We start from the raw sequence: 12,716 nt of genomic DNA, 5'->3' as shown, positions 1-12,716 counted from the left end.
AGTAAACTTAATAATTTGATGCGTCTTACTGTATTTAAAGGGTTATTTGTTTATTTAAAAAAACCTTATGTCGATTAGCTGTTTTTCTTATGTGTGCATTACAATTCTTTTTATTTTTTTATTTTTTTTATTTTTTTTTATTAAAAATAACGAAATGATAACAAAGATAGATGTACTGTTACCTAACTGGGCAACTTAAGCAAATCAGAAATAATAAACAGAAAATTAATTATGTCAGGAGCACATAATAAATTTAAAGTAAATAAAGATTATATAAATTGAACATAAGGATATACGAGAAATTTTATAAGCATCACAATTCTACATTTAATTTTACATCGAGTTTACAATTTTAAACTGCTTCACTCGCTCAGCAATCACTCCAAGCAGTGTAAGTAAATTTTGGCAGTTACATCGACTTTAGATTTTAGAGCTTTCATAAATTGTTAACACTAACCATATAATACATATATGTATATGGTTCGCAAATCTAGTTAACTTTGCATAACTGTCACCAAATTTGAGAATACTTAAAAATTCTCACTAATTGTAATTTTTGATTCAGAATATACCACTTGTAATGTCGAGTCTTATCTTCGAATTAACGACACGTCTGCGTCGAAATGTGCAGCATGTTGGCCTAAGAGCGTTGCGGATGCGTACGGTAAGAAGCTGCAATGGTAATGCAAATCTTTACAATATATAACTTTATATTCCTATAGTTAGACTTAAGCGTACGTCGTTGCTCCCAGCTGACTGTCTTGATGACAGTTCAGAAGCAACAGCCAGCTTCATTTGCCATCTTCGATTGCCAACGTAAAGATGCGCTGCGGTAAGTCAACCACGATCATGTTTAAATAGGGTAATATATTGTTTCCCAAGTAGATCTTTTGGCAGACAAAGCTTTCATACAACTAGCAGCTTGTGGTCCGAGCAGGTAGTAAAGGCGCCAGCGTTTCCCGACTCCATTTCTGAGGGTGATGTGAAGTAAGTGATATAAATCAGATAAAAAACATTGCCTGTTAAATATTTAACCTTTTTTACAGATTCACCTGCAAAGTGGGAGACTCCTTTGCTGCAGATCAGGCCGTCATGGAAATTGAAACGGATAAAACATCGATGCCGGTGAATGCGCCATTTGCCGGCACTTTAACAGCCATTCTTGTCAAGGATGGAGATGCAGTTAAGAGCGGCCAAGAGTTGTTTAAAATGAAACCCGGTCCTGCTCCAGCTGGAGCTGCTCCTGCTCCAGCTAAACCAGCTCCTGCACCCACTGCCCCTGCTGCAGCGGCACCCGCTCCAGCTGCTGCCAAGCCTCCACCTACGCCACCACCCAAGCCCGCAGCACCTACTGTGGCACCTCCACCGCCACCTCCTCCTAAGCCAGCTGCTGCTGCTGCTCCTCCTTCTGGCGGTGGTACAGGCACGCGCAGCGAGAAGCGCGTCAAGATGAATCGCATGCGTCTAAAGATTGCATCTCGCTTGAAGGATGCTCAGAATACTTGTGCCATGCTGACCACTTTCAACGAGATCGACATGAGGTTAGCTGGCCAATTCAATTATACATTTAATTTTAATTCAGTTTCTATTTTGTCAGCTTTGCCATGGAATTCCGTAAACTGAATCAGGACGAGTTCCAGAAGAAGTACAATGTCAAATTGGGCTTCATGTCCATCTTCTCAAAGGCCAGCGCAATGGCGCTTCAAGAGCAGCCTGTCGTAAATGCTGTCATCGATGGCAAGGTAATCTCGCTTTTTAAAGCTGTCTTAATTTCTAATGATTAGTTGAGTCCTTGCAGGAAACTGTGTATCGTGATTTCATTGACATTTCAGTGGCTGTTGCCACGCCCCGTGGCCTTGTTGTGCCCGTCATCCGCAATGTGGAGAACATGAATTATGCGGACATCGAGAAGGCTTTGGGTGCTTTGGCCATCAAGGCAAAGCAGGATGCGATTACTGTGCAAGATATGGAGGGCGGCACCTTTACCATTAGCAATGGCGGCGTCTTTGGATCTCTAATGGGTACTCCAATTATTAATCCTCCTCAGAGTGCCATTCTCGGAATGCATGGCATTCTGAATCGACCAATTGCGGACGAGGGCCAAGTGAGTTATTTATACTATTTGATATTTGCTATATATTTCATTTTATTGGATTGTTTTCCAGGTCGTCATACGTCCCATGATGTATGTGGCCTTGACGTACGATCATCGATTGATCGACGGACGCGAGGCAGTTTTATTTTTGCGTAAGATTAAGTCAGTTCTGGAAAATCCAAAAGAACTGGCTATTCCGTTGTAATATCAACAATGGTTGAATTCATCGTTTTCATTTTAAAGTCAAAATTGTGTGTACTTGTAGTTTATGCATTTTTCAGATATGCCGCGAATGTTATGTTATGTTGGTACAGAAACAGAATAAAAACTCTTTGCTAAGCATATAAAAAAAAAGAAATTCATTAGGAAGGCTTCAATCATATTGGCTTGCTCTTTTACCATTAAATTTACTTTTGATTTTAAAAAGAACAATCTTGAAATTCGATTTTTAGGTTGAAACATAATTAAATAAAGATCTAAATTTTAGATGGTTTGATCTTGATTTAAGATTTTCAATTTTTAGATTTTTCCATTCTTGAACAAGATTATAATTTTAACTTTGGAGATTGGGAAATATTGACTTTTTGTATATTTTTGATTTAAAAATAAACCTTGGTTGTATTTGGACATATAAATATAATTAATTCAAGATTTTATTCTTGATTTTTAGCAGTTTTCTTTCTGTGTATATTTTAGAAATTTAATGAGTAAAAGAAATGTTGTTCTCAACATAGAAGAAGAATTGAGAATTATAGTTGCAAACGTACCAAAATTGGATTTTTTGGAATAGCTGTTCTTAATTGGTATTCTAATCTTGGTTTAATTTGCTGCTTAAGGACAAAGAAAATTATAAGTTTCATAAGTTTCTAAAAAATTAAAAAGGTTCGAATGGTGTTTAGTTAAGTTTAATTATGAATATTCATATGATTCACCTCAAAGGCTGGAAAAGAAGAAATTAAATTGAAAAATGCTGTCATTGTTTTTGTTATTTGAGCAAATTGGCTTGTACAATTTTATTGATTTTTGTTTTTGTGTTTTTGTTTGTTTGCTTTAGTCAAAAATGAATACAATACTATTTTTAATGTTCACAAAGTGCATATGGTCATAAAAATATTTCTCTTGATTTAACAATATTGTACTGTTTGATTGGAATTTATACAAGTAATTTAAATATTTCTAGTAGATATTTTTTAAGTAAAAATAGATTTTGCTTAAGGCGAACAGAGATTATTTCTTTAAATTTTCATTTTGTTTTGTTTTTTTTTTTTTAGATCCATCAAAGAGATTATTTAACACAGTTATATAGTTTTAGTTGTAAAGTTTTGCTTATCACATATGTTTGTAAAGTATATAAACCGAAAGAACTGACAACATTTATCCTATTTGAAATATATGTATAAGTATGAGATTATAATATAATGACGGGAGAATGTCGAAATTAATACAGAAATTGTTTGTAATTAATTATAAAATTATGTAATGTATGTGTATAAAAAATGCGACAATCGTTTCGTCTAAAATATATGCAAGATTAGAAGAATTGTCATTTTAGACAAAAGGATTGGCATTATCTACATTTTTGACCCATTTCGTTTTTTTGCTTTTGCTAGTATGATTTGCTTTTTGTTTTGTTTGTATTCTTTTTTTTTTTAGCTTAACTAAGGGGATACAGAGTGTAGTTACATTATTTAAATTTATGGATAATTCTTAAGAAGTTCATTTATCAAAGACTTTTTGATTTTGACATATCGGGTGTTGGATTTTTTATTTTGTTTTGTTCTATCTAACTTGGCTAACTAAGTTGGCCCTGGCTTGGGTCTTGCACTTGTCTTCCTGCAAGTACAACACTCTTAAGTCTAAGCAATTACACTAGGTATCCCCAACCTTGTGTCCGAAATGTTTAATGATTCTAGTTTTTCTCGTTTTCAATTTCTCTTTTCTTTTCTTTTTCATTTTTGTTTGTTGTTGTCTCTCTTTGCATAGATCCTAAGTAATGTTTTTTGTCGTTTTGTGTTTTCGTTGTTTTTGAAATGATTTTCAATAGAACTATTGTACAAGTGTCCATTTGCTACAATTGTTGTTGTCGTGCTAGTGTTTCTTAATGATTTTGCAGATTTCCAAAATGCATTTAACGTTTGTTTTGTCAATGTGCTTCTGTGCCAAAAGTAGCTAGCTAAAGAATTTCCCCATTTTCATAAGAATCTAAAAAGTAAATTTGTCAGTTAACCCGTGTGTTTGCTTTTTGATATGAAACTTGTTGGCCTTTTTCATTCGGGTGGTGAAATTTTCATAGAAGTAGTTGTTTGATGATGCTTTTTTGGCTTCTGCTTCAATGTCCTCGTTGTACAAGTCGGAAATGTGTAATTTCATAAAGAAAGACGATTTTAGCTCAATGTTGTTGTTGATTTTGTTGTTTTTTTGCCAAGACTTTCGATGGTATTTTGGTGATGTTGTTTTTGCTATTTCTGGAGTTGTTGCTGTGAGTCTGTTGCTGCTGCCGCTTGGCCAAGCAACTTTCGCAATGAATTTATAAATCAAAATTGTGTCTGCGTCTAGTGGTCGTTGGAGTTTGAAGATGGCTTTGCTGGTTTGAGAGTTGGCTGAAATAGCTGCTTGACTGTCTCCCAACTCCCTGTCTACCTCTTGTTACCCCTTTCCCCTGATGACAGCCATATTTTATTTATTGATAGCAATTATGTCTCGACCCCGTCTATTGCCAAGTTTTGTTTGATGTGCTTTCAACTGAAGATGATAATGATGATGATGCTTTTCGTTTCGTTTTGCTGATGCTGCTGTTGGTTGATGTTGGTTCGAACTTTTGCTAAAGAAAACTAACCTAACCACAATTTGAAGGGGTCACCGGGGTAAGTTCTGGAGGGTTATGGGGTATGGGATGTGTGTTGTCTGTGTGATGTGTGTTGTGCCTGACATGTGTGTCCTTCGCATAAGTATCTAGTTGTTGCTTAAAGTTGTTTCTGCATCTGCTGGTTTTGTTTTCATTTGTCGCCTTTGATTTTGATTTTGATTTTGATTCTGATTCTGATTCTGATTCTCATTCGGATGCGGATTTTGAATTGGATTTTGATTTCGATTCAACTGGCAGGTTCTTCTCTATTTTGTTTAAGTTTTGTTTTTTTCTTTTGGTTTAGGTTTTGTCTCTTCGAAACGCTTTTGTACAATTTTGAGTTATCCAGAATATCTTTAGCTTTGTCTATAATTTTCGGTGTGTATTTGTATATGTGTGTGTGTTGTTTTTTTGTGTATGTGTGTGAGATTTGGTTTTGGTTTTCGTTTGGTTTATGAATTTGGCTGCTGAGCTGCTTTTCAATTTCAACCCCTTCTTCTAAACAAAAAGTTTTTACTACAAATACATATAATCGCGTGGCTGTTGTTCTTGTTTTTGTTCGGAATTGTTTTGTTTCGCGTTGATTTATCTGCCTTGTCCTATTTTAGCTGCCTGTGAGTCGTCCGCCATTTGTAAGATTTTTGGCCAGAAAGTTGCCAGAACAATTGCATCGTTGTCGTCTTGCCAGCGTCTGCATTTGGTGCCCTTATTCTTTTATTATTATTTTTACTTTTTTTTTGTTTTGTTTTAGGATTTTGTAGTATTTCTTTTTTGTTCTTGACTTTTGTCGCATTAAAACTTCCGTTACTTCTTGTAATTTATATTCTGGCTTTTTGGGGGGAATTTCGTTGTAATTTGTCATCTTAATGTGTTATAATTATGCGCCTAAGGGCTTCCGAATGCTGCGACTTTCGACTTCATTTTTAGGTTGGTTTTGAACTTTTGAAATGATTTCTGAGGAGGCTCTTCCTTATTTTGTATTTCTGATATTTACTGATTTTAAATGGCGTTTAATTTACTTGAGATGTTGATTTTGTCTCATAAAACGAAATATTTGTTTTCAGCAGTTTCGTTTGGGTTTAAATGGGTTTGTTTGTGCATTTTTAAAATTGACCTATTTAAATATTATAAGTGCTGGAATTTGTGCTATGGGTTTTGAATTTTGTGTCCGTATGGCCATAAAATTTTGTTGGATTTTGATGCATGCCAGAGTAGCCGAAAGGTGAAAATTTTGATTTTGTTTTTAGCGAGCTCTAAAATAAAATAATTTTGATAAAGAATTGTTAATAAATATTTGGAGGTATTTTGGTTTTTCATATTTTTTTTTTTTACGAATGAAGACTAAATTGTGTATGGATAGGAATGTGTTTGTAGTCTTAATTGTTTATCAAAATGAATTTGTCTAATATTTGATATAATTTTTAAGAAAATCATTTGTGAACTATAATTATATTATGGGAGAGATGTTATTTCGTTCTTTTCATTACTATAGATTGATTTTTTATATTTCTTAAGGTGTTTTAAAAAGTTGAAAATTTATATATTAACGAAATTTAACTTGGAAATAATTTAAACATTAACCATAATTGGAGCTGAAGATGAGTTCAAAGTTTCGGTCTGTTAACAAAATGTATGTAAATAATTTGCAATTAGACTATTTCAATAGAAAATAATATAATGTTTTAAAATGTTATGCGAATTTACAAAATATATTATTGACTCTCTCTCAAAAATAATATATGTAAAGGTTTTCTTTTTAATTTGTATAAATTGTTATCGATCTTCAAAATGTAATTTCATATATGGTACGAAAAAAATGAAAAAATGTTTAAAGTTGTAAATTGCAAAAAAATTTTTGAATTTTTCTTATTTGCGTAAAAAAGTTTAAATGGGAAATTAAAGTGGACATTTGAAATAAATATTTGTAATTTTAGTTTATGTATTAAATTCAAAAAATTAATTAGATCAAATTTTATATTTTTCTGACAAGTATGTTTTTTTTTGTATTTAAATATTTTTCTTTAAATTGGTTAAGTGGTTTTGATTATAATTTTTGTATTCAATGTCTAATATTTAAATTTGTTAAAAAATAAATTTTAAATATATTATATATAGAAATGAAATGGTTTTAGATAAATAGAGTTCAGATATTTACATTTGCAGTCAATAGAATTGTGTGAATTCCAAATTATACAACTATAGTCAAAAAGTATATGACATTTTAAAATAAATTTCTAAAATTTGTAGATTTACTGTTAAGAGCATAAAAGAGACAATTTTGATTATTTTTTAGGATTGGTTTCAGAAATTATATTTAGGGGATTCGGTTTTGTAACTTTTACTAGATAACATTCGAATATTTTTTTTTTTTAAGAGGTTTGAGGTTTTAAGGGTTTGGTCAAAATTAAGTCAAATTTTTTGTCAAATGTTTGTTTGAAAGAAAATTATATGTAAAATTTTAGAAAAATAAAATTTTTATCTCTTCAAAATTCGCTATTGAATTGGTTATTGCATAAGGATTGCAATTGTAGCTCATAGTTTGGATTTTGTTTTATAATAAATAAATAATACGAAAATTTATATAATAAGAATTTTCATTCAATATTTGCACTTTCAAATCACTTTTTTTTGGTTTTAATAAGGCAACTTTTTAGAACTCTGTAGAATTTCTATATTATTTGTTAAATTTTAATTTGACTTGAATAATTTTTTAATTGCATTTTTTTTTGTAGTAAATCTCGAAGTTATTTTTGGAAATTCAAGAAAAAAATAATTTGGTGTTACCTTTATAGAATTTTTAGATTTAATGTTTTCATTATGATTTTTTAAATTTGATGAATTGTATTCAATTTAGTTATAGTTTAGTTTTGATTCTTATTTTTTGGAATTTGGATTGAATTTTCTGATTTCTTGGTGAAAATATTTTATATAAATGTTAACATTTTTTGGATTATTTAAAAAATTGATTTTGATTTAAGATATTTTCTTTTTGTTTTATGAATATTTTGTAATGAAAATAATGGATTTAGATTTTAAGGATTGGATTTAGATTAGAATAACCATTAATTAAAAATTTAAAAATTTGTTTTTTGTTTAATTTGAGATTTGGGATTTGATTGTTTTGTCATTATAGTCTGTTTGTTAATATTAGTTTGAATTGTATTCTGTCGGACATGATATTTTAAATGCATAATTTGGATGAGGTCAAAAGAGTCTGAAAGATGTGGTACACATTAGTAAGCTTCTTGTTTTAAAAATGATTGAAAAGATTTAAAATATGAACTTAGGAATTTGGTTTTAAAATAGTCTCGAGTTGGTATAATATTTTCAAAAATCTTTTACGCCTCATAATTAGTATTTTGAATTTAAATTGTTTTTTTTTTTAATTTTAATTCTACGGTTTTTAAATTTTAAGCTTGATTATTTTTTGAGATTTTTTTTGGTTTCTGATTAGAATTTGTTTATTTCAAATGTATGTGATATATTTGAATTGAGTCTTATTCTTTTGATTATTAATTTTCAGTTATTTAGAATTTTGGTTTTAGTAATTTTAAAATTTGATATATTGGATTTTTTATTTAATTTTGTGTGTCTGATTTTAAGTTTTTTTTGAATGTGTGGATTAGATTTTAATTATGTATTTTTTGCTTTTCGAATATGAATTTGTAGTTGGAATTTTACTATCTTTTAATTGAGTTTTTTTAATTAGTTTTTGTTTTGTGAATTCAAAATGCGATGTTTTGATTCTGATTAACTTGACTGATTTTGATATGTGGATGAAATTTCGTTAAAAATATTAGTTTTTTTTTTGTACTCCGAGGAGCTAGAGTTGAGAATATTCAAAAAAATTGAATTTGTAAAGAAAGGTATAAAATATTTTGGTCGGGATAGGCTTTCAATTTGAAATTATTTTTATACGCTCCTTGTAATGAAATACTTGTTAAATAATATTTTGATTTTGAATTTTTCTTTTAATTTTTGCCGCTTTACCCAATGGATAATGAAGGGATTTTGAAGTATATTGAAGTTGTATCATGGTTGTTATATACCAACGACCTGTTGGGATTTGCTAGACTGATGTGAATTTGTGAAAATCATTTTTTGCTAAGTATAAGATTGTACATTTTTCGATTTGTATGTTCAGAATTATTTTGAGCATTTTTGGGCATTAAATATTTTTTTTTTTTAATTTTCAAAAATTTCGATATAAAAAATGCTGCAACGCCTTGCTGTTTCTAGGTCAATGAAAATGTTAAAAAAATATTGAAAGCGCCAAAAATGCAAAAAGTAAATTTTTGCTTTAGGTAATTTTCGAATTTTCCATGAATCGAAAATAAATACTTTTGAGGTCGGGCTATTTCTTTTCTTCTTGGGTATCGTAGAAGCAGCTTCCTTTGCAGCCATTTTATTTCTAAAGTGGTGTGGGTATATGTGTGTGTATTGATGTGTATAGGTTTGGTGCGTGTGTTTGTGTGTTCGAGTGCCCCTGTATATGTGCTCTAAAGTTTTGTGGTGTGTATGTGTGTGTGTGTATGTGTGAGTTGTGTTCCAAAGTGGTGGTTGGTTTATGCCTGAATTTCTTGTGATGCGAAACTTGATTTTCTTCTTGGTTCTTTCCTTATAAATTGCTGGTTTGTGAAAACTTAAGAATAATAATGACGAAACGTCAATTTGAAATTTGGTTGATTATTCGATTTGCGTTTTGATACACAAAATGAAAAACTATTGCATTGAGTGTGTGGATTTTTTGATGAACTACAGGGGCCCCGGGTACGGGTTGGAAATGAAGGCTTCTGCGATGCCGTGGAAGAATAGTATTTCGATTTGGATTCGCAGTACTATTATATAGAATTTTTCGTTTGTTTTTGTTTGGCTGTTTGTGGAAAATCGCTGCTTAAATGTACAATATTAGTTTGTTTTGTTTTTGCTTCAACTTGTTGAATTGATTGCTGCAACACAAGCACACCTTTTGGCTGTACGATTTTTTGATTGAGCTTTTTGCTTCTATTTTTTTGTGTTTTGCTTTTTTGTTCGCCAGTTTCGAAATGTAAAAAATGTACAAAACTGAAAATGGTAAACTTAAGAAAATGTCAGAACATACTTGCGAAATTGTTGGATTTTGTTGTGTGCTTTTTGGATTGCCAAAGGTGCTCTCATGTTGCCGCCTGCTCACTTTCGTTCTCTCACGCTCTCGCGCTCTCTTTTGCTGGTTGCGCTCTTTGTCGGCTGTGGGCCTGTATGTGTGTGTTCGTGTGTGTGTTTTGAATTCGCCGTAGTAGCTTAGCTTGAATGGTAGTGTAGTGTGCTTGGGGTGTGTGTTTGTGTGTTTGGATTTGTATTTGAATTTGCTTCCTGTCGAGGGGGTTGCTGCTGCTACTGTTTTTGCTTGGGCTTGTGCTTATGCTTGTGCTTGTGTGGGGCATTTGCCCCTGTTTAGATATTCAGCCAAATATCTATGGCGGGGTAACTTTCTCCCCGTTTAGCTGCTGCCTTAGATAACTGTCGGTCGACGTTGCTGCCGCAGTCGCAGTCGCTGTCGATGCTACTGTTCGCTGCCAACGTCGCTGTTGTTGCCTCTGCTGTCGCTCCTTGCTCCTTTTTCGCCGTCAAATGCTTGATCCTCGTGGTCGTCGTTTCATTATCATTAGCGTGCTGCATTTGTGCTTTGCTTTGCGAGTATTGAATTTGCTGTTGCTGGCTAAATTTGAATTTTGGTTTCCTTCCTTGCATTTTTTGTCGGGATTCTGTGTGATTTGCTGGCCTGGTCTCTTGTTTGGGGCACAATGCAACGGAGCTGAGCTGCCGGCAGTAGCATTTCAGTTTATCAAGGCTTTTATAATTTCGATGTTGATGTTGTGGTTTTTGGAATTTTGACGTCTTTTGATTGCTTAATTTCGGATTTTGAGTGTCATTGCAGTAGAGGAAAATGAGCAATAGACATTTATAAATTTCTTTGAGTTTCATAACAATTTTCATGAAATCGAATAGTATTTGGTATTGTTGTTTGATCCATGCTAGTTTAGCTTGAGTTGAACTAAACTTCTTTTAAGGGTCCTATAAAGACACACCAAATAAACCATTATGATAATAGTAATAAAAAAAAAATTAATTGCTGAAACAGTTTCACTTTTCACTGGCAAATAAAGAAAAATGTTAAGGCTTACCTGTAAAATATATAAAAAAATAATATTAATATCTCTGCGATAATTCCTTTGTCGTCTGTTGCTGGTTTTTGCTTTGAAAACTTTCCAATTGATGTCAAGCTGTGTGCACTTTTCAATAGAATTTATTTAAAATTTATTATTTTTTTTTATACGATTTGTCTGTATATTCTGCTATTGAAATTGCTTTTGTTTGATTTATTATGGAATTTCAATATGTGTGCCTGTTGAGTCCTTTTTATTTTATTTTATGGTTTAATGTTGTCGCACAATTGAGTAAAATCAATATTTTACTTTAACTATTTTTGTTTGTGTTTTTAATTGAATGTAAAAATTAATCTGACTTTCGGTGATGTGATTTGGGTTTAGTTTTATGTAGTTATATTTTTGGTTTTTATTTTGTTAATAACTTTGTTGAAATTGTTGATTTGATTTTGGGCTTTTTTGAGTTTGTGTTTTTCGGAACGGTTGAAAGTAAACTTGAAAGGTTTCTTGAGATTTTTGGTTGTGTTGGTAATGCCACGTGCAACAGCCTGCTTAGCGCTGCCAGAGCATGGCGCTGCAGGATGGAGGATCTGTTGCTGATCCACACAAAGTCCTTGGCTGCTCCTTGTGCCGCTGTAGCTGCTGCTCCTGCTGCTGCTGCTGTTGATCCTCAGCGTTTGAAGATTGAAATGAAACTGATTGATTCTCCGCAGCAGCCGTGGTTTATATACGCTGTCAGTTCAGGGTTGAGGATCAGGATCTGGATCGGGAGGCTGTTGCTGCAAAGCTTTGTGCATTGTCTGGCCGGATATGGACAATAGGACAATGGGCAACAATGCGTGTAGTATACAAAAACCCGTTAGGCAAGTTTATTATAGAAAAACCGTTGCCCAGATCATTGGTAAAAAGTGCGTTTCCTATTCATGGTGGTGGGTCTTGTGATGCTCGCACAGCATCTGGATCGCGTCACACCTGGCTATGGAAGCTGCAACGACGGCTGCTGGACCGCGAAACCAGTTATGCCTCCCAACTGCTGCCAGCCTGCCTGCCTGCCTGCTTGCTGCCCAACATCCTTGAATATCCTTGACCGTTGTGAACTGCAATTGTCTGCTCGCTCTGATGGGAAAACTATATTTTTTTTTTACCTATTTTCGTGCTTCTACTTTAGGCAAGTTTAGCGAGATTCGCAAGATGAATATCTGAATCAGATTGTTGGGTAACTGGTTTGAAAGCGAAATTCTGACCATCAATTTGTCTTTACTGAATTTATGTTTAAATGAACACAGGTCCAATGCAGGGCATCCAACCCAAGAGAGTCCCCAGTACACAGATTTGTATCCTTTACTTCGACTTGTGGGTCATCCAACCTTTTTCTTAGTCGCCAAAAATACTCATCATGCCCGGTCGCTGACTTATTTTCCTCATTTCCTACGCTTCCTTCGCTAGTTTCATTTATTTTGCAGTTTACAGTTTTCATTTTGTTTGCCGCGCTTTTCGGGCATATCAACAAGTTAAGGGTTGAATCTGATGCATTAAAATTCTTTTCGCTTTACGTTTTTTTTTTTGTTGGCTGCTCCTGTTGCCACGAAGTTTTATTATTTAAATTGCCGTTAACCCTTGCATGGCATTG

At 32.9% G+C, this 12,716-nt stretch overlaps 1 protein-coding gene and 1 long non-coding RNA gene across 2 annotated transcripts; one reads left to right on the top strand and one right to left on the bottom strand.

Annotated features, from left to right (window-relative positions):
- Positions 1-483: 483 nt before the first annotated feature.
- On the top strand, positions 484-2,423 carry LOC132786867 (dihydrolipoyllysine-residue succinyltransferase component of 2-oxoglutarate dehydrogenase complex, mitochondrial-like). Its single transcript, XM_060793578.1, has 7 exons — positions 484-664; positions 723-832; positions 886-987; positions 1,047-1,541; positions 1,598-1,742; positions 1,799-2,104; positions 2,166-2,423. The coding sequence occupies exons 1-7, from the start codon at positions 581-583 to the stop codon at positions 2,298-2,300; spliced, it is 1,377 nt and encodes a 458-aa protein (XP_060649561.1). The 5' UTR covers positions 484-580; the 3' UTR covers positions 2,301-2,423.
- A 648-nt stretch (positions 2,424-3,071) lies between these two features.
- LOC132785667 (uncharacterized) lies at positions 3,072-11,926 on the bottom strand. The gene is made up of 3 exons (XR_009632339.1): positions 11,105-11,926; positions 10,042-10,994; positions 3,072-6,193 (listed from the first exon to the last, which is right to left on the bottom strand). It is a non-coding gene; the product is annotated as an uncharacterized LOC132785667 (long non-coding RNA).
- Positions 11,927-12,716: the final 790 nt, after the last annotated feature.

This window comes from Drosophila nasuta, chromosome 2R (genome assembly GCF_023558535.2).
Source record: "Drosophila nasuta strain 15112-1781.00 chromosome 2R, ASM2355853v1, whole genome shotgun sequence".
Lineage (NCBI taxonomy): Eukaryota > Metazoa > Arthropoda > Insecta > Diptera > Drosophilidae > Drosophila > Drosophila nasuta.
Note: the sequence above shows the minus strand (reverse complement) of the source record. Positions and strands in the feature narration are given on the sequence as shown.

Coding starts and splice junctions, on each gene's coding strand:
- LOC132786867 (XM_060793578.1), top strand. CDS start 581: ATGTCGAGTCTTATCTTCGAATTAACGACACGTCTGCGTCGAAATGTG. Junction 833..885: donor CAACGTAAAGATGCGCTGCG/GTAAGTCAACCA, acceptor TTTCCCAAGTAG/ATCTTTTGGCAGACAAAGCT. Junction 1,542..1,597: donor TTCAACGAGATCGACATGAG/GTTAGCTGGCCA, acceptor CTATTTTGTCAG/CTTTGCCATGGAATTCCGTA.